At 40.5% G+C, this 22940-nt stretch overlaps 1 protein-coding gene across 4 annotated transcripts in view; it reads right to left on the minus strand.

The window, feature by feature from the left end:
* scaper (S-phase cyclin A-associated protein in the ER) overlaps positions 1 to 22940 on the minus strand; it is a 60378-nt gene that overhangs the window by 17632 nt on the left and 19806 nt on the right. For all 4 annotated transcript variants that reach the window (XM_035156048.2, XM_035156051.2, XM_035156050.2 and 1 more), the window contains 4 exons: positions 20161 to 20297; positions 14914 to 14979; positions 14460 to 14586; positions 7134 to 7249 (listed from right to left, as the gene is read on the minus strand). In XM_035156048.2, coding sequence (XP_035011939.1) covers positions 7134 to 7249; positions 14460 to 14586; positions 14914 to 14979; positions 20161 to 20297 — 446 coding nt within the window. The remainder of the gene's footprint in view (positions 1 to 7133; positions 7250 to 14459; positions 14587 to 14913; positions 14980 to 20160; positions 20298 to 22940) is intronic.

The following is a 22940-nucleotide window of genomic DNA, read 5'->3' on the forward strand; positions in this document are numbered from 1 at the left end:
TTCAGAGAAGCTGAACACAATCTCAGCCCCATCTTGGCTGACATGGTGCAGCATTTCCGCTGGAGAGATAAAAATGTTCCTCTCAGCAGCTCGTCACAGCCGCCAGGCAGCAGCCACAGCGAGCCTCTGTATTATGTCTGCTCTAAAACAAGCCCCAGAGAAGATTAATGCTTCAGATAACTGACCAGTCGTTCTGCTGTGACTGCTACTCCCCCTCACCCCCGTTTCATCAGTTAATATTTTTTGACAACTGTATATTTTAGCCATTGGCGGAATGGCGTGTCCTATCTGCTCGTTGGAAGAAAGGAATCCGCCTCTCCAGTGCCTAAAGTAGGCCATGTTTATTTCAACTGGTAAACATTTTGATATCTACCGAAACCTTCACATCTGCTGCGCGTTTTCCGTCAAACCATGCTGGCATGGTAAAGGAAAATAGATTAGCCTGAGGCGGACCCGAGTCTGTCAATAACTTCCTCCAGTCTTTGCTTTGCGTTCGCTCGTGGGCGGATCAGTCGTTTTGGCGTATCATTATTGACATTGCAGTGTAAAGCTGTCAGACATGGAATGTGGTGTTAACGTGAGAAGCACTGCATTTAGTCCAATGGGAAAGTGTCCAAATCTGACATCAAATCTTACTTCCGTCAATGCGAAAACAGAAACAGAGCACTTTAGAAAAAATATATATCATGAAATGAGCTTTCTTTGCTTATCGTTGTATGCCAGCTATATTGACAGTAATTCTATTAAAGCATAAAGATGGTATAAAAAGTGTAACCATAATGCTTAAGTGCACTGAAGAGGTGAAGTAACATGAGACCCCAACCAAACTAAACTTTGTGTGATTCCCCAGCGAACATGAGACAAGGATCAGCTTCTATGCAAATACTAACACGACAACTCAAATACCTGCTCTCAAATACTATTGTATAATTACATGCTTCACGCAGCTTATGAAATTCTAACGGTGGCAGCTGCCATGTACATTCCTGCAAAGGACAAGAGTTAGTTTAGGTGCCTTAAGTCACCATTGTGGTGTTTAAGATCATGTCCCTGTTGATTACACCTGTGACAACTAAGATCTGGTGCACTCCTCCAGCCAAACGTTTCATGCATGAATTAAATAAATAAAAAAATCTCAGAGGCAATAGCGTCACCAGTGCATTCAGAAAAGCTTCTTGGAATTCGGCCATGCAAATCCTTAACTGTGTGTAATGGGATATTTAATCGTTGCTTCAGAAAAGGAATGAAGAAGTCTGAACTTCTTGTCAAGTTTAGAGGAGTTTTTAGATGAGGGGATCTGGAGAGGTCATTCAAAACCTTTGACTTCATCGTAAAGTTCATGAAACCATGCTTGTGTTTGTTTGACAGAAACATGTGAAAATATATGGTTAAGAGGACACACTGAAACAAAAGTCAACAGCTGAGCGATGACGATACAAATCACGTGGTCACGAGATTAATTTAAAATTTAAAATCTTGAAAACTGACCATAGTCATATCTTTTGGCAAAGTTACGCTATATTCAGGCTTCACAATAAACACCAACGTTGTAGAGGTTACGATGAAATTGTGGGAAAGTTATTTTACAACCGTAAGCAACGTTTATGTGTCAGACTGTGTTTGAAACTTTTGACCCTTGTTAAACTTTTCAAATAAAGTTTGTGTTCGATAAATAATGCAGTGATTGTAGGGACTGTTTCCCTAAAGGGAACAATATACCTTAACTTGAATATATCTTTACTCATGTTGTTTTTCTCCCATTATTTGACTGTTTAAAAGTGTTTCCTTATTTTGTTTCTGGTATTTTGAATTAGAACCCAAAAGTGTAATGAAAATATGCTTGCATATGTCTTTTCCATGTATTTAATGCTTCATACCTGATAGTATAACTAGGGCAATGCAAATTTGTTTATCTAAAATCTATTCTCCACAAACCTGACTATCATACTTTAATTAAATCATTTGGCAGGACAGATGTGGCCCTGTGGCTTCACAAATCGACTCAGTCAACTGCTGATGTAATGGCCATGCAATTGCTTTGTAATGCAGCTAATCAGGCTTGTCTTTGGTCATCTCTGAACAAATGAGGAGCCTGTAAAAAGACATGTTTGAGTTATGCCCCGACACCGGCTCATACAATGAACCGTCACAGTGATCTGTCTTTGGTTTCCTCCCACCTAATTGAGCCTGATGAGCATGACACCTGATAGTCCGCCCTCTCTGGGAATCTCTCTGTCTCAATGCCCCTCAATGACAGCTCCAGTCAAAGATTTTGCGGAACAATTTAGTGAAGTGCCATGCCAGCTTGTCTCAGGTTGCACAAAAATGTTGCAGGGTTTGACGTGCCCCCTCCATCCAAACAGGCAGCATTCTTCCACCTACACCATTATAGGGTTCTTCTTATTATATTACACAGATAGTGCTTCACATGTTCCTAAAATGACCACAGACGCCATCTATCGCCACCCACCTGCTGCACTGTCACTTTAGGAACCTGGCTGCTTTGAACATAGAAGCATTAAACTATTGTCAGGAGTTTTAGCTGGTGGACTTACCAGTGGGCGCTGACGCCAATTTGAAGTGAAATTGAGAAAGAAAGCGAGAGGCAAATAATGAGCGATGTAATCTGCACACCTCCACTACACAGCTTAACCTCACACAGCCAGGGAATACCATTTTACTTGTAAAGCCATTCAAATCCAAAAGAGAAATGAGCCCAAGAGGCAGAGGGACGGAGCACACCTGATCCCGTCTCGCCACCTTTCAGCCCTCTGGGTCTCTGCCTGGGTGGCCAACAGGCTAACACACAATAAGGTTGAGGCTTTGGGGGTGGGTGTGTGTGTGTGTGTGTGTGTGTGTGTGTGTGTGTGTGTGTGTGTGTGTGTGTGTGTGTGTGTGTGGGGGTCGGGGATGCAAAACACCTCTACATTAAAGCTTGTAACACCAGAATATAAAGACTGAAAAACAATGAGTATAAAAAAAATTATCTGGACTTCTGCAAGCAAACAAACAGTAAGAGCGATAGAGGGCTTATGGAGTTTGACCATCCTTCTACATAAAGCCATTTATTATAGTAAATAGCAAACTCTCATTTGAGCTGACAACAGGACACACATGTAAAAGACTCTTTATGCTTTTTGTCACTGCCTTGAGTTATCAGGCCCTAGATCGGAGCTCCTCAACCCGAGGCTCACATTTCTCGCCCTCTCTGTGCGTTTCCTATGTGCACAGTCAAGCCTGACTGGAGCGACGCTGCAGAAATCGGACCAACTTCCAGATCAGGTTGAGTCCCTGCCTCCTAAACAGGGTAAATTTGTGTCCAGGGGAAGAAAAAGAATCCTAAGCCAAAATAAAAGGTGAGGAGCAAATCCATTTCCTTGTTCTGTCAAACAATCCCTTCATTCACTGCTATCTAAATGACATTTAATTTGATTCTGCTGTTGATCTCTCTGATACCCTGAGTGCTTCTAAGACATCTACTCTACTGGCTGTCGTGCCACAGTGGCCAGGTATGAGGAGGGGGGGAAATCTGATGAGCCGTCACACACCATCATGCACAGGAGCAGGAGCATGAGCACACACACACACACACACACACACACACACACACACACACACACACACACACACACACACACACACACACACACACACACACACACACACACACACACACACACACACACACACACACACACACACACACACACACACACACACACACACACACACACACACCTTCAAATGGTGGAAAACATCCTGAAATAAAACCACTGGTAACAGATCTGAGTTCACAGGATACACCAGGTCATGTGAGACTGAGGTGGAAATACAAATTGGGTTAACACATGAAGGTAACGATTAGTTACCTTCTTCATAGCTCTGCCTTTCGGAAACCAGTGAAATGTATCAACGAATGCACAAAAAATAAATTATAAAGTTTTTAAAGTGGATTTTTTGCAACTCAAATATGAATGCCTCCGGTCTCTGAAAGCTACGACCGTGCAGGAGACTTGTGCTACAGGAAGATTTGAAAGCTGTAACAGTCTTTGTTCCTCTCTTCTCTCCACTGACCCCTATTGGAAAACAGAAGTCACAGGACAAATAAAATCTCGACATTTCTTTTTAAACAATTGTAGGTTTTAAGTAAAAAAGATTCTTCCATTCACACAAAAAAATGAAACCCAAAACGTTGTGCCCTTTATTTGATTGTCCTCCCGAGTTAGAAGAGTTTGAGCCAGAACTGTTTCAACTACATAATAAGGATCATAAGCAACATACTATTGGTACTGATGCTGTTGGTAAATGTGACAAGTGTTATTTCATATTTAAGTCAAATTAAATAAAAAGACATGGATTATGGATTTGTAAATGTGCATGAATTTAATCCTTCAAAAATAATAATACAAATATTAGTTATTTCAGAAATCTTTTAAGCAAATTGAATTTGGAATATTTACTGAGCAAAATCATTTACATTAATTCACAATAGAAATTTGAAGTAAATTTAAATCCATTATAAAAAAATGACATGCTAAAATTTGAGGTGTTATTGTGCATTGTGAGATTTCCTCTCTGCTGCTTAAGTGAATGAGAGTGGCAGCATAAACTCTGATCTAGACATTCCAGTGACCACAGGGTTACACCAGGACATTAGCAGAGCCTGGTGTAGGAATTAGCTCATTAATATAATGGTAACAAGATGGAATCAGCCTCCCTGGGGAGAGATACGGCAGGAGCATCTCCTCAGCTGCCTTCTTTTTTTTTTGTAAATCACTCTGCTCATCTGGTAGGAGGAGCAGATCAATACAGCAGCATCACTGTAAACAGATAATGCAGCGCACTCTGGGGCTAGCGCCTGTATAGCAGCCCATTAGGCCACACAGCCATCAAGATGACGGATAGTGATAAGTTGAAAGCTGGGCTGCGTCCTTGTGTTGCATTTCGTCACCAGCCACTGACTCCGCTGACCCGACTGAGCTTCATCACAAGCTTCTATGTAAAGTGTCTTGAGATAATGTGTATTATGAATTGCAGCTATACAAATAAAATTGAAAGGAAAGGTTTAAGTGCGACCTCTCTTGCATTTTACATGGTTTCCAAAATAGAAAAAAGTGAATGAGATGAGGTACGTTCTACAAGCTGCAGGACAAGCTGTTTCAGTCCGCACTACAGAACATACAGCACACAGTATATATATTCTCAGGATGAATGACAGCATTGGTCTAGGCTGATATGTTCATCAGAGGCTTATCTGCAGATCATTTCTCAGTTGGCAAAGCTCCCGAGGGTCTAGCGGTACGAAAGTGAAACGCAAACCTGAATCAAGGTGTCCAGCTCAATTGTAAACAAGCTATAATAACCTGTTAGTCCTTGGATATACGGTTGTGTGTCTGTGTCACTGTGTTAATCTCATGCTTGTGTAAAACTCCTTTGCAGAGGAACTTGTTCAGCCTTGTGAAAAGTTTACTTATGAGCTACGTCAAGACCATTCCTTATAATTATTCATAACAGACTCCAGAGTTGGATTGGAGAAGTGTGGAGAAGGATTAAAAACACATCAGCCTAATCTTCACCTCGTGTTTCATCACATCACCACAGTTAAGAAGATGTCTTAAAAGCCAAGGAGGGAATTCTGCACTTGAGCTAACAACGTCATGCACCGATGCGCCAACAAACTCGACAAACAAACGCTTAGCACAACTAGAGTCTCACCATTTGAGATGATAACATTTCTTCCAAGTCTTTTTGAAATTCCCTCAGATTACAATGATTGAGGAAGAGAGTAACGAAAAAAATCAATATACATGTGATGCCCTTTAAAAGCCTTATAAATATAAGAAGCATTTGTCCATTAGCAGAGATTCAGAGACCAGAAAATGCTAATGAATGGGAGAGCAAGGCCATTCGAGTCCATTACAGAGTCCCACTAGTGAGTAGTAGGAGCCTCTTTAAGGTTATCTACTGGCAGGCCATGCAAACGTCGAGCCCACAACTCAAAAATACTCAGCACTATAAATGATCGATGGGACACATGTGCTTTTTGCGTTTTCAGAGAAAAAAAAAAGAACACAAATTGATTATGGAAATGTTTTCCATTTCTAGACGGGGAGTGCTGCTACTTTATTGATGGACTTTGAGGGTATTTATTGAGATGAAGCAACTATAAACAGTGACTCGCTTTGTGCAATTGTATAAACATTATCAAATTGGGAATAAAGCAGCGTGTTGTCAGTGAGGTTAGAGAAAGGATACAGTCAGTGAGTGTAACAGCTGTTCACGACCTTGTGAATATACAGCGGAGTCCAGATGAGACTGTATGCAGTGTTCAGAAGTGTTTCTGTGGTTTAAAAAAAATTGAATTTGTTTGTTATTCTTCCAACACTGTGGCTGATATTCATCAACAAAAACTGAGATTTTAAGTAAGGTTAATTACAGTTATTCGATTTGTGTGTTGTTTGATAGGTTTGGTCACTTTCCTGTGAAAACAGTGGACTTTTTATGAACTATGAAGACAGCTCATTTTCATCTTTGGGACAATGCATTTTACATCCTGTGGTTAATCCAATATGTTTTATTTATTTTTTACTTTAATGAGTATAATTAATTTCTTACCCCATAAACCATCGGCTGATCTAAAAAAATGTAAACATGTTCAAAGCAGAGATACAAATAAAAGCACTAAAGCACTCAGGGTAAAGCGCTAATAACCCTGCCCAAGACAATGTGTATTTACAGTGGAGTCATCATGCAGGTCCCGCTCACAAAGAGTTTTTGTCATGGAAGAAAAATCACCTGTTCCACTGCTGACAAGGAACCTAAAATTAGATTTGAACTGACTCTAATAGACCACACTCACCCATGGCTAAAATCAGCAGGACACAACAATTAAAACAACAAGTGGTCAGTATTCCCAAGAATCAAATTCTCTGAATCATAAGCTAAAGAGACAGCTCACCCTGCTGGATTAAAAACGTAAACTTGATCAAATGTCATGATAAGAACTTTTAGGGTTATAGCAACAGATTTTTTTGTGTTGAGCTGTGAATTAAATAAAAAAAAAACATTTAAGATCACATGTATCACTATATAAAATGAATATGAACATGTTTCAGTTTGGCGACGGTACTCACTTGAGAGGAATACGAGGAACTGCAGTGGGTGTGGAAGCAGCAGTGATGACATGCAGAATTTGTTCCAGAGCCGACAGGCCGCCGCCCACTTGGAAGGCAACTTGGTCCGCATTGTTCTGTTGAGGACAGACAGACAAGCAGAGGTACAGTCAGGGGACAGCGAGCCACCGACTGGACGGGGGGGATTATGTGGCTCTCACCAGGGAGAGGACCTCTCTCCCTCTCCTACAGGGGCCCGGGGATTGAAACCTGAAACAAAGTGATCCCTAAAGTATTCCTGTTTAATCTCAAAATTGCACAACCCAACTCCGCCCCACAACAGTCTTGTTTCAGGGGAAGGCAAATGCTCTGCAGGCTGCAGTTAGCGCCAGGGTGGTCTCGACGGATTGACCGCGGAGTAAGTGAAACTGAGAAAAAGGCCACTTGGCCGAACAAAGAACCAAACAATAGGAGAAATAGGCTGTAGGATAGAATAGAAAAAAACGCTAGATTCTTATTACAAACAAACCTGAACTGAAAATGCATTAGATTCTTTGAGGTAAGAACGATTCTGCACTAACTATGACTACATGTTGTGTCATATTAGATTTATTCGTCATATTAGTTTTATAAAACGTCATATTAGTTTTATTCCTGACACTTTTGGGGCAGCCCGTATGTTGACTGTTTTAATGAACTGATGCACCACACTTTTTTAGTTACTCTACACATGACACTGGATGCTTGTCACCCCAGTCGCTTATAGGTCTATCATGAACTAAACCAAATGACTGGACCCAATGTTTCCACATAATAATGTGATAAAGAAATATTACATCTATTTAAAAGTAATCCTACAGACAATGGTAACATGACTTAATTAAATTTCATTCGACTACCTTTGTAATAAAGGTCATATTCTGACCTCAACGAGTAAAGGAATTTCTTTTACTATTTTCTGCTTCAAGCTGAGTCTATTGGTTCCTGGATTTCTTTTTTTTTTTTTTCTCAGTTGAAATACCAAAAGAAAATAGAATATATATAAATTACTTTCGGTGAGGTAAAATACATCATACGGCCGCATTAGATTTATGAACACATGTAAATAGTTAGGTCCTGCCCTCCTGTGATGAGAGAGTAATTGGCAGCAGGTCAGATGCTGTTGCTACAGAGTCTTATAAATCAACAAGTACAAAGCCGGGAGTGAGCGCTGACTGTCGGGCATGTTTGTGCCTGGGTCGACTGGGAGGAAAAGGAGCTGGAGGGGAGCTGCTGATGGAGGGTTTTCTTCGCGCAAATGCAGTCGGCCGTGTTACACCGCGGTCACTCCTCCACCTGAAGAAAGAGGTTACAGGCTCCTCTCTGCTGTGACAGCACGAAAATCCAGCCACTTCACAGCGCTTTTGTTCCTCAGATGGGAAGTTGCCAACAAGCCTGAACACATTGAGAGAGAAGCGCTTTACCAAATTACAGATAAGCTCTTCATCTGTCATTCCTGCCCGCCGCTGAGGTAACTGCTCCTCGATTCCGGTGTTAGACACACACACACACACACGCACAGAAGATGCACTCCACAATCATTTTGGGTTTGGAACAAAAACATTAACAAACACGTCAAACACCCTTTACCTTCCACATAATGAAAAATGTCTGTTGAAGCAGTGTTTGTATAAAAATCTCATTCTGACTTCCTTTCTGTACATTGCCAGCAGTGTCCTTGCCTAATCAATTGGGTCTCAGTCAGTGAGCTTGGCTTAACCCCTCTCTTAACCCCCCCATCAACACACCAACCTAAAAGCTTCTAGGCTAAATGAAAAAAGGCAGCTCTTTCATAGCAGCTTATCAAACGGTATTAAAGGGGGTAGCTGGGACCTGCCCGGTCCTGGCCGCCTCCTGAGAAAAGCAGGCGAGAGTTGCTCGGCTAGTCAGGGCCTTTCTGCTCTGCTGACAGATTCATCTGTTGTGATGATTGAACAATACCGGTTCAGAGGATTAAGATCAAACTACCTGACATACTATCTTTAGGTGGTCTATGCATGCAATGGACCACAGAAAACTCAAATGGCACCAAAGTATTACCGTGAGGTCACAAGTTTCTCTGAAAATAAAACGCTCAAACTAAAGGCTTGCTCTGTATGTTAACATCTTGGCGCTTTTCGAATGTTGATCTTTGTGCTGTGACTTTCTAAGCAAATGGAAAAGCATGTGGTGATGATATACCCTTTCTACAAACCTAACCATGCAGGGCAACAGAAACCATGTTTGTATATAATTACAGTGACAGTATATATACACAGTGAGCCAAATTTACATACAAACGTAACAGGATGAAAACAATGTTTTTGTTTCTATAATAGCAGCAAATCTCATGAACTGCATTACCCAGAGACAGTTACAATAAAGATCCTCCACCCAGTGCTCTTAAAGAGACACTCCTGCACAGTGGGAAATAAACTTGTTTGCTGACTTACCTGTAGAAGATGAGTTATGAGTTTCCTTATTATGCAATGAGCCAACCGTAGCTCAAAGAATGGACTCAAGGGGAAATGAGTAGTTGGGCTAGATGCACACAGCAACTCAAACGTTCAGTCATAGTGAAGTCGCAAAGTTTGATTCTTGGTTGTATACATGAATGGATTTCAGCCTGACAAAATTAAAGAGCACATAGTTTCAATGTGGTACAATGTGATTGTAGAGAAGTTGTTTGGTTAGCTGGTTGGTTGACCCACTTTGTCCAGACTGGTAGTTCATCCAATAGTTGTTGAGATATTTCATTAATTTAAATGTTAAATGCATATTTCTCAGATGATGCCTCTAGCCAACTTTGGCAATCCCCTGATAAAGCTTTTCTCTGTGCGCTGAAATTAACAAATGTTAGCGAGCTAGCACGTTTATCTAAGACGGAATATGATGATTATTATTCTGGCTGGATGTTAACATTGTCATTGTGAGTGTGTTAGCATGGTGATGATAGCATTTAGCTGTGAGTATCATGCGCCTATGTACAGAATCACAGAGACACCTCCACGCCATTGACTCTACAAAGGATCACTACACAAATTCTACATTGCAAAGTCAAATTAATGCTCACGTGCATTGGTACTTATCCTGCAAAACAGGTGCTAAGTTGCTTTTGTGGTCAACTGACTTACTTCCAGACCTAAAGTGTGTCTGTACTGACAGATGAAATTCATGTGGCTTGGGGTAAGACCGCAAACAATGATATTTCCCAAAATGTCGGAGTGTGTCTTTAAAGGTTTCTGTCTGTGTGTGGTCACAAGCCAGCAGAGGCTGCAACAAATTTTCCCTTGAAAGAACAAACGAATGGAAGAAAGAAAGAAAGGAAGAAAGGAAGAGAGCACCAAGGGCTGGGCATTAAAACACAAGTGAGATGGATGGCTCGTGAATTATACAACAGGGGGAATCTTATCCAATTATTGTCCAGGGTGACCATTGTTACCCCAGCTGATAGAACGGCAGAAGCAGCTGGTGATTCCTGTGACAGTGTCCGCAGACCGGCAGACTGGCCAGATTGCACTTTGCAGTCTCCTCCCACTAGACACTTTAATTAAAGCCGAGAGGAGGGCACAGCCTCGCTCGTCCTGCCACACCAACAGATGGACAACAACTGTCAGAGTTCATTAAGCCCGCCTTCAACTTTGATCTGCATCATCAAGTCACAAGTTCACTCATTCACAACTATAACCCAACAATGGCAGAGTATGACAGATCGCGCTCTCCTCACACGAGTTTCATCATTACACAGTCTCACAGAAAAGCTAGAGAATGGTAAACAAAGCTCTGTGGGCCGAGTCGACTGGAAACCACAACAAGGCTGCTGGAGTAAACATTTTAGCATTGTGTATAAACTTGTGTTTACGTGACATACTAGCATATGATTTAGTGCGCTGTGTGAGTGCAGGGCAAACATGGAAGTGGATAATTCTGCAAACTTCTGTTTATTCTGTTAAATGAACCAAGATTAATCAAAGGCCAGTGCGGTGCAAAATTCAACCTACCACAGAAACCACAGACAGCCTCTAGTTGGAAACTAATACACCAAGAATCATGGAACCATTTCACTTCCTATTGGTCTCCAGGTGAAGAAAAACTGTGTTTGAGAAGAAACTACAGCAGAGAATGAGAAATAGAATATAATTAGAGAAGGAGGTGCAAATGTAGCCGTTATTTTATCAGAAAGACCTCACCCCTCATCCTGACTGTTAAAACTTTAATATGCCTTCCTTTTACTGTTAACCCTACCTTTTGTGTGGAATTAAAAATTAAATAGTGCTATAAAGAGACCACATTTCCTGATGTACATCTTTGATAGGCATTGTCTTTTTTTTGTTGCGCTGTAATGCTGTTTTTATTTTGTCAGAAGAAATTTAAAAAAATTATATTTCAATTTTCTTAAAATCTATTTTAATCTCTTAAAATGTGCAGTGTAATGCCAAAAAACATTTTCAAAAAGCCAAAGGAGTGTCATTGTTACTGCTATTATTTTTTCAATTCATTTTATTTTAGACCAAATTTCTTTGGGACAGCCTGTACATTCAAAGTAAAGTAAAATGTACTTTTATGATGTGAAAACATTGTGTAAATTAAAAATTTTCATTTTCAAAAATTAACTAATTAATAAACATATTCAAAGTTGGATCGGTCATACCTCTGTCACAATTTGCAGGTTTATGCATTTTTTAAATTGCCAAATGAATCCTTTTCCATTGCCCTTAGGAGATTTCCTTTCTGTTTTTTTCCCCTGGTAACTCATGTTGATGTCACAAATATGCAAGAAATGGCGAGGCTCTCTCACCTCACTATCTTGCCAGTATTGAATCTTGCAAGGTTCGGGGAAAATAAATAAATAGTCGCTGTTGCACACTGTTCCCAAGATGTAAAAAACCAATAAGTACACAAACATTCATGGCTGTTTATGTGCCAAGTCTCTCGAAGTTAAGTCACGTCATAACGTCGCACAGAAAAAGTACAGCGTCAGTACCAACTGCCAAAATAAAGAAGAAAAAGAAATTTGAACATTCACCCAGGTGTCATGTTTCCATCACTGCCAATTGGAGCCGGAGCCGATAAAAACCTGTGTCTACTGCAATGTCATTTGACCCAGGAGTGAATGCAGATTTTATCCAATCCCATTGCAGACAAGAGCCAGATGTTAGTGGGTTTTTCGACCAGTGAAAAAGGGGCTTCACTCTGCTAAAGGCCCAAGCAAGAAACTCAGTTATCCTACTTCTCCACCTTTAAGCTTGTCCTTTCTCCTGGCCCAACCCGGCTCCGATAGCTGGCAGAGGAAAATGTTAAATGGACTCTATTTACATAGTACTTTTCAGGTCTTATTGACCACTCATAATGCTTGACACTACAAGTCAAATTCACCCCGGTCACAAATGTAATACGGTCCGTAAGACAGTCTGCAGTGTTTGGTTCTCAGAGCACCAGGTTAAACTGAACTGTCATACAAGTTGCCCTTGTTCTTAGTAGACTTTAACCAAAAGCAGGGGTAAACACTTTGGGCAATATATAAATACACACGTTAATCACATAAGTGTGTGGCAAAAAGAAAAGTAGGACACACTGAGAAAAATTGCTCTTCTCAATCACCCAAAGTAAAGAAAAAAATCTGGTTTGACACAAAATAAACCATTAGAGGCCACAGAGGGAGAAACACACTGAGGTCAGAGTCTAGACGCAGCCTAGAAAGCAGGGGAAGACGTGGGGGTGGGGGGTTGGGACCCAAACAGCAGTGCAGAGGGTGTTGTCTAAGAAATTAGCAGAGAAAGTGGAGACTGAATCAGATACGGAGGAGGAAAACAAATCTTTAGGTGAGTCAATGACATGAGAGATGCTTGTTAGGTCAAATAATCCAAACGGTCCTGACTTGAAGTGACTCAGGGGCCAGACAGCCATGCTGACGGAGACTCTATTTATTTGACTTTGTGCAGGGATTAGAGAGGGAGGTGTTCCACCAACTGCCTCATTAGCCAATCACAGCTTTTGGGGTTGTTTATACAAGAAGCCTGTAAAGCAGGACTGGACTAAATAGTTTAAGAACGTGCTTTTAAACTGAATTAAAAGACAAAGCCCAAGGCACCCCAACAAAACCGTGATCTTCCTCTTCATCCTCCTCCGTGGCCCGCTGACCTCTGACCTCCCACTGGGAGTGTGCGGAGCTGAGGGGAGGAGCCCTCATGTAGTGACAGCTTGTGAGCTACTCAAATCACACTGGCCTCCTCCTCTCTCCTTACAGGATGCTGTGCCACCCACCTCAGCCACTTCTTCCTCTGGCTCTCTGGGGAAATTCGGTAATAGCCTCTCCAGCCGTCCCTCTCGTCACTGATGGGACACCATAATCTCGCCATCCTCACACCCAGAGGCACGCACAGTGGGATGTTATGATGGCTCCAACCACAACTTGACAGGAAATTTATGCCTCATTACAGGAAGTGGGCTGTATATTCTCCTCATCATAAACACAGTGGCAGGTGTTTTAATTCCTCCCCCCAGTCTCAAATTGATGTGACTTCTGCTGTAAAAAACACAATGCAACACAACCTTTGGGACAGATGTTTCAAATCAACTACAGTTATAAGCGTCTGCAATTATGTGTGACAATAATATATATTTATGCAGCTGCAAAGAAGTGTAAGAAAAAAAAATCGTAATCACTGAAAAAACTCTTTTCCCAGCCTTTGTTCAATCACATATTGTGCATTTCATCTGGAAATCCAATTTACTATTGTCTAAACTAGTGACATCTGAGTCGCACAAACCACATAGACACGAGACAATGCACGCTCTCGTGCTAGGAAGCTCCTCTATTGGTACCATGTGGACATTGAAAACACAGTTGATCTGGTCTTCGTTAGCCAATAACCAAAGGCACATTGGTTTAGAGTAAGGGATACTCTACATTCGGAAGGTGAGACAGAGGGAGCCACAGCCAAACACAACTCTCACTGGAGAGACATGCCAAAGGGCTGGCACGGCCTGTGCACTGCTGCAGACTGTTGAGTCAACAGCAAAGCAACAAAGTAGGAAACTGAGGCTACATCCACACAACTATGTGTTTATTTGAAAATGACGTTTCCAAACAAACTGTTCACACAAGCGTTTTGGCTCCTTATGAGCCTCAATCCCCATCCATACTGACACGTCTGAAAGCGCATATCACATGAACATGCATAACACTGGGCATGCGTGCGCCACTGTAAACAGGAAGACATGCGTGTGCTGGTGTGCACAGGAAGCGTTTGGCTGTTAGTTGCTGAAAGAGCTTCAAACGACCCTAGACTCAATCACACAGTCTATGTGATCTGATTGTTGCTTTACCTGTTTCTCTAAGATGCGAGAGACCTCTCCAAGAGTTCTGTCCAGACCAGACACTTTGTTGTTGGCCCACTGGCCACTGTCTTGGCCCTGCAGCTGCTTCAGCAGGTCTTTCACCAGGCGCTGCAACCTGAATGTGCAAGAGCAAACTATTAATATAAATCTGTTGGTAATCTTTGGTTCCATGCTGCCTCAAATGCTAAGATTTGCTGATAGGAAACTTAATATATTGGGTTTTGGTCTGTTGGACGGAATAAAAGACATAAAATTGAATACATCAGCTTGCATTTTGTGATACTGTGAAATTGGCATTGAGAAAATAAGCAGCAGATAAAAAAAATAAATTTGAGAATAATGATTAGTAGCTGCCCTACAACACAGCTTTTTAACCATTAGAGTAAAACATTTAAGATGAAAAAAATTGGCATTTTCCAGTTGTGAGATGGAAAACACTTACTTGGCCTTGTATGGGGATTCAGGGATCTGTGTCTTTGCCTCCATTGACGTCTCATATTCCTTTGCCCTGCAGAGGGAGAAGTAGGAAAAAGTCTTTGAATCCCAGAAACATTATTTGGCCTGTCAGTAAAGATCACAATGGATGACAGTGTGAAGAGGAAAGAAAAAGTTCAAGCCGAGTTTGTTTATTTGGCCTGTCAGCCGATAACCACGTTACTTGACTTAAAATAATCAGACGCTGGTTCCGTAGGGACGAGTGTTTCTGCTGCCATCGACTCATATCACCAAAACCTAAATCTACCTTTAAATCCTCCTGTCTTTAAATCTAATTAAATTTTTTTTACTCCACTTGTCAAATAAATACTTAATGGATATTTCAAGCCAAAGAGCCATTATTTTTGAATGTGTCACTTCCTGAAAGGTCATGGTCAATAGGGGAGGGGCATCTCTGTGGCATCAGTCCAAGAGCCAGATTGAGAAACAAAAACCGTCTGTGTTTGTGTGCGTGCCTGCATGAAATTGTATGTGTGTGTGTGTGTCTTTGTGTGCGTGTGTGTGTGTGTCTGTCACTCAGGTATTCCCAGACATGATAAGTAACTATTGATCAGAGTTAGATAGAGCGTCTTCCTGTTACCCATCTCTACACTGATAGGATCAAACACTTCCTGGAAAGAGAGGGGAGAATTTGTCCCGGCAGACCTACACTGGGCCAAACCAAAGCCTGACCCACCCACTGTTCACAATCTCTTGTATTCAAGGGCGGTCATCTAATCGCACAACTGAACAACTCACCTCACTGCAAACACCAGGAATAATGAGATACCAAAACCCTTCCTACAACTAAGCCCAGAATGAATTCTAACTTTCAGAAAGATGGTACATTTATCACTAAACTTGTTGTTCAATGGTACTAAGTGTTAATATACTAGACCTCTTAATATAGCCATTAAAAAAACTCTTAAAAATAAATTAAAGCTATATCTCATCAAATACTTATCAGTTGGTAAACTGCATTTTAAAATAACACAACGGTAAAAAAGAAATATAAAAAGACAGCAATTTTACTATCAGGGCAATAAACCCTTTTACAGAATGAAAAACAAATGTCAATAGACTGGATAAGGATAATAATACGCTTTTGTTTCACTCTTTAGCACAAACTCTGAATAGGGATTCTCTCGGTCCTATGAGTAGAATAAATAAGTAGCACAGACTACCTAACCAGGGTAAAAAGAAAAAAAAACGCCCCACAATTCATAATTGTCAGTAGCAGCTCATGTGAAAGGGACCTCTGGTAATATATATATATATATATATATATATATATATATATAACAGTGATCAGCAATAAAAGAAGAACGCATCAATCTTAAGTGTCGGACTATAAGTTGTTAATAACACGGCAGATATCGATGGAGTATGCGTTTATTTTTTTAACAGAAACACACTTTGCTCTAAACACAGTCAAGACATGACGACAATTAACACAACACAGACAAGGAAGAAAAACTAAACCAAGCATGATTTCAGTGGCAACTAGAAAACATAACCTCATTGGCGGTGGTAACAATCTTTTAAAATACACAGTCCCACCTGTGGGACTCCTTGGCAGGACTAATTTAGGTTGTCTTCTTCTGGTCTGTACTGGACTCAGTCATCACACAATCATTTGAAAGCTCTAAGTCTCCATGCAAAACGATTAAGATCCCCATGTCACTGCGACAGCTATTGACTTAGAACTGGTTCAGGCTATGGCTGTATAGTGTTTCCAACACAAAGGAACTATTACTATGATGCTATAGTTGAGGCCAATGGTAGCAGGGACGAATTGTATTGGATTTGGCTGCAGTGCTGTTTACCCCTAAAACTCCAAAAGTGTTTTGTGGACCCATTGGCATAGTGGTGAGTAGATAAAGAGTCATTTTTGGGTGAACTATCCATTTAAGTTCAGAACACATCCTAACATTATCCGACAGGCTACAAACAATAAAACTCTAATAAAATATTTTCCTTCAAAAACAATTACTATAAGAGATGATTAGCCAAAATGCAGTAAAGGGGAAAAACACAGGATAAAATCTGTGTGCACGGCTTTATGACAGACGAGGGCTCCATGTTGGCCCAGAGAAAAGTCCAGCAAGAACCACTCACATTTTACGGACACCATACGGCGTCCCAATAAAACGGCTCATTTCCACCTGGTGGTGAAGCGGCTCACCTTTATGTTTACTGAGGCTCTGTGTTATTTATGACCTCTGAGAGCCTGCTGCCTTTGAGTGCTAGTCGCGGCAGGGCTGCTGCACGAGTGACGGTGAACAGAGACGGATCATGTTGTCACTTTCTCAGTACCGCTGAGCCTCACAAGGCTAAAACCAGCAGCACTGAGAATAAAGCAGCGTGGCAGTATAGGCGTTTCAGCCTGTGGTTACAAGTTACTCCTATTTTGAATAAATACTCTCTCGTGCACGGCGTCATATGAATTCTCTTTTTAGAAATCACACTCATGGTCATATCCACAGGTCAATCATGATAAGAGATACTAAAGTCTGAAAGATGTTCTAGGGAGGCCACCCAGACAGGACTCTCTGCACGAAATGATGAAAACAACAGAATAAAACTGACTGCACCCAAAGCTTTTATCATTTGGCCTTTTGCAAATGATAAATAATAGTTAGAGTGCATGGGTCTTTTGAAAAAAACAACAAAAAAAAAAAAACTGCTTAATTATTAATCGTGATCCAAATAAAAGATAAGAAATAGAGACTGAGTCTGCACTGACCCAATGTTGTTCACTAAAAAAGGTCCTAACCAAAAACGCATTTCTTTTTAATTCTGAAATGTATTAATTTATCATTGCTATAACTCACAACGCAAAATTGGAGAAACTGCAATGGAAGCATGATATCTAAATAAAATACTGTTCCTAGTGTTGATGAATACACTAATCCAGAGTACAGCATATGATATCCTGTACGCCATGGAAAAATGAATGTTTACTCTTGAGAATTGAAGATAATATATTTCTTAATAACTGTATAAAATGCATTACGTATGCTCTCTATATTCTCCCTTTAGGACCATGTTAATAAACCTTCCATTATGTCATAAATGGACTGCACTTACATTGCACTTTTCAAATCAGAGTAGGACGCAGCAACTTTACAATACCTCTCACTCACCCTAACAGACACACACACACAAACACACAGGCCATTAGTGGGTAATTTGAGATTCAGTGTCTTGCTAAATCTTTGAACAACCAACTCTGTGATTCTTGTACAATATGCTCTACTTCTTAAGCCACAACCGCGTCATCAAGTTGGCTTATTGTGACTATATTTAGGATTTCAGTTCTTTCTGAGGTGTGTGTGTGTGTGTTTCTTTCCATGTTCATGCTCTACTGCGAACACTAACAAGAGAATAAAAAGACCACGGCTGTTTCAGGGAGTTTTTAAAATGGATTTCAGGGTCAGTTTTGGGTTTTCCAATAGCAAACGTGGACCAAGCACAACATTTCCCAAGCCAAAAACAAAAAAAAACATGTTTCTGGATTTGTAATGAAAAGTAATTTATCTATTTAGTAAATCAGCCTCTCTCTATGACCAATAGGACCTGAGTTGAACACAGTTTTCTGCCAAAGTTCAAACTGTCTTGGTTTTTTTGACATGAGATATTTTCTGCAGTATGTGTTTTGTTTATGCTTTTTGTCCGAAGGCCGGGACTGGATAGAACTCCATCGGGTAAAAAGGCAAGTTCTAGCAAAGTTTCAATCCAAATGTGATGACTGTGATGACAGTTGTGGGGTTGTTTGCTTATAATTTGAGACTGACCACTTCATTGATAGGAGCCTTTCACAGACGTATCGGTATCGCCGTTTGTGTTTGCCAATATGCACCGATCTGAGGTGCTTGTTAGTAATGCATCCATTTCTTTCCATGTTCATGCTCAACTGCAAACACTAACAAGAGAATAAAAACAACACAACTGTTTTCAGTTGTGGTGTTTACTTGGTGCTTACTTGACTGGTTTTTAAAATTGAGTTTCAGGGTCACTTCATGGTTTTCCAACAGAAAAGAAAACCCATTGATTTATAATGTAATGTATGTTTAGTACTTGTGGGAATTTGTGAAGGATATTGTTGGATGCTCTTCTTCTCTCGCTTTCCTCTACAACAAAATATTCATATTCTTCATTAGCAAAAAACGACTAGACGTCTGTTATTTATTTTGTTGACATCACCCAAAATATTTCGAACCACGTTCAAAGCCCTTAGAAATCCCCAGTTGTATTCAAGGTAATGAGACATTTGACTTTGGTCGCCCTTTAATTGCATAATTTCCACTTTAACCGTGGCTTTGCCCATCTTTTCTACAACTTTCAGGCCAAACCACACGAAAAACCCTAATACAGGGTCATGATTATTCATTGCTGTTTGCAGCGTAACGTGAATTAAACTTTAATGCGTGACTTCAACCATAAGCTTGATCAGGTAGATGTTCATCTGCAATGGTGGTAAGGACAAAAACTCCCATGATCCCACACTGCTTCACAACGATCACACAACTTCACAACTGAAGTTACATATTGTACCTTTGATGTTTATTTAATGTAATCAATGAAAGAGTTTGATGGAGTCATATCTTGATTTTCTTTTTAGTGCGCAGAGGTCCAGTACATCTAAGTTACACTAGTCATTGTGGTTGAGGTGCTATCATACATCAAACAGTGAGTATTTCAAACAGTGTCTCCTTCCACTCCCCTCCGTCCCTGTTTTGACAGCCGGTTAAATTGATTGAGCTCAGGTCCAGGTTCTGACACACAGCAGCTCTGCCTCCTATTTGTTGATTACTATTGATTTTCTTTGATACTTCATTTAAAAATCAATAACTCCGAAGAAAAATAGGCATGGCTCATACATAGTTAAACATACATCCTGTACACTGACGGAGGCTTCGGGTTTGGCATTACCCTGGCAGCAATTTGGAGGAAAGCTCTTACAGGTGAAAGCTTGAGGCTACGCATCGATTTGCAGTTTTGTTCCCCAATCACAGAAAGTGGTCATAAATTAAGCTCATCAGAGTTATCTTGTGGACAGCCATGATGCACATAACATCTGCTTTCCATCTCTTTGTCACTCATAAAAATAGAAGCCCTGGCACAGTTTTGAACCTCTGAGAGGATGGAGAGAGGTGGAGAGAGACAGACTGATAAGACAAAGAGAGAGGCGAAGAGAGAAAATGGTTGTTACCTGGAGTTCATCCTGGCGCGGAGCTTCTTCGCCTTCTTTCGCGCCTTCTGCCTTTCGTCTACGTGCTTCATGTTCTCAGAAGAAACCAAGCAGTCCGTCACTATGTCCACAATGTATTTTTTCAAAGAGAGATGCTCCTAGAGTAGAAAAAAAAAAAAGAAGTAATATAATGTAGGCAATGATCATTTCAGGAATGTTAGCCATTATCAGTAACTCTGTTTACATGGACACCAATATATTGATATTAACCCGATTGAGACGATAGTCTGAATAAGATGCTGCCTTGTAAACAGCATTTTTTGATTACCTTAATAACCCAGAATAAGGATATACTCTGAAAAGGCGATAATCAAAGTATGACATGTGGAGTATTTTGATCCTAGTCACTAAATACGGCAGTTACCAACAACTTCACGATGGAAAAATTTAAAAGAGATGTAGCTTGTGCAAAGTTGGAAAGAAAACACCCCAAATGGTATATACGGTAGCATTGTGCATTTAACTATTTCAGGTTGGGATTATAAAATTGGATGGATAATGTTGGATGTTTTGGCGTTATGGGCGTAATGACATGAGTAATTATCAGGCTACAGTCTGTGTCATGTAACAGGAATATGAATTAAACATTTTATTAGCAACTCACATAAAGACCATTATCAAATAATGTCTCATTCAGACTAAAGTCAATAGTCTGAATATTGGTGTCCATGTAAACACAGTCATTAAAATACCAACTGTGTACGTTGTTTTTGCACCACAAAAATTAAGATATCTGAGGAAAAGGGACAATATACAGTACTACCTTAATTTAGGAAGGCAAATGTGCATTTTACAATGTTCATTGTTTAAAAACTGTTGTTTCTCTAACTTGGAGAGAAATCTATCAATACAAGATAAATTGTAAAACAATTACATTTAGAATATCTCAAAATTAAAAAAAATACAGAAGCAAATATTACCCATTGTATAAAAGGTTGCTCATTTCAAAGTTGGCACTGAATGTATTGTGTGACATGTAGTCCTACACCTATCAATATCACCACTGTATCCTGCAATTACCTCCAATAGTCTACAATCTTTTGAGGCAACAGGCCCATGGATATGCTAAAGGGGCTAGAGGTGTTGCTTCCTGTCTGGCCCTGTCAGATGATTCTGATAGTTCCACCAGGAGACGAGGGAATGTAACACAATTTGAACAACATGATGCATGTGCAAGAAAGCAATTACCCAATTATGCTGTCATCCAGCACCCCAGAGAATAGGATGACCTCACAGATAAAGGTTTTTTCCATTCAGCAGTCTAGCTAAACCTATGTGGGAGCTGCCATATACCCTTTGGTCAGTGTTGTCAGTGCACCTGCTGTTTGAACAGGGGTTTTACAATAAAAGGTTGTTAGAGAAACAGTTGTTCTTTAGGGGGCTAAAATGTGCAAATGTGAATCAGGGAAACTCAATCTAAATTATTCTTTACCATTTGGAAATTTAATCTATTGTCTAAATAAATACACAATATTGTGCGTTCAAACCGTACTGGTTATATTATGAGCAAGATTTTTTGTTATGTATTTTTTATGCTTGGGAATTTGGGAAAATGTCCATTTCTGGCATTATGCGACTAAAGTTGTGGGGTTGTTTGATGATAATTTGATGCTGTTTGATTTATAGCTCAACTTTAAAAAAAAAAAACTAAACCACCAAAGTATGAGGAAATAAGCCATTTGATTTGACTGACGGGTGACGGGTTGCGTGTCATATTTAAACCAGTTTTGGCAGGTCCAGATTTGACTTGAAGATAACAGTGGGTAACTGGTCCGGTCCGGTACAGAGATTTGAGGGCGGGTGTTGGTTTTGCAAATATGGACCCGTGCTGGACTGCATCACATTTTCTGTTGCTAGCCTAAATGGAAGATGCATAGTTTGAGTTTAAGAGACAATCCGACAGATGTCTAACACTGAACCACTGTCACAAAGCAGCCGAAGAAGCTGGCCTAAGGGCAGTGTTACTGCACAACACCACAGATTGCCTCTGGTTGCAGTAATGTGATACCACTCTAAACAAAATAGACCTATCACAGACCTAAATGACAGCTTTCACAAATACTAATTCTATAGGATATATTCATTCACTGCCTCTTGTGTCACATACAAAAGGCCTGAGAGGTAGGCTTTCCGTTTGGTGTAGAGCAAACAGCTGTATGTCATGTTGGCTACTAGGTAAGATGTGATACTACTATACTGGGTTGGGTTACCATCACTACAGTGGTTTACATGACATGTTTGTATTACACTGCATCCTATCAGTGACATTTAAGGAGGGGGCAAATCAAACAAAGACGAACTGAAAGCTATTCACTGGATCTCTCTCTTCACAGCAGCGTTGCAGCTACAACTAGATGACAGATCTCAAGACAGCGTGGGGAGGGAGAGACTAGCTTCAGCTGGCAGTCTGGATATTTCATCAAGGTTCTCAATTTGTCATCAGTCGAGCTTCAACGGCAAGACCTTAAGGACTATTTAGTGCATTTGGGAGGTCAGCTCTGATACCCTCTGTAGCATGGATTCCTCCTCTGACCGTCCTTGCCGAGCACTTATAAATAAGCTGAACAGAAGAGAGGCCTCTGTGAAGCTGCTTTCAGACATGAACTGAACTCTGGATAATCTACTGAAATTATCCAAAAGGGCTGTATGTGAGAACGCAAATGTCCCAGTCAGTTGCTGCAGACACTCTCTGAAGTTTTCTCCTGCCAGCACCCTAGTAAAAACTCAAGATAATGTCCAAG

This window comes from Hippoglossus stenolepis, chromosome 5 (assembly GCF_022539355.2).
Source record: "Hippoglossus stenolepis isolate QCI-W04-F060 chromosome 5, HSTE1.2, whole genome shotgun sequence".
Classification (NCBI taxonomy): domain Eukaryota; kingdom Metazoa; phylum Chordata; class Actinopteri; order Pleuronectiformes; family Pleuronectidae; genus Hippoglossus; species Hippoglossus stenolepis.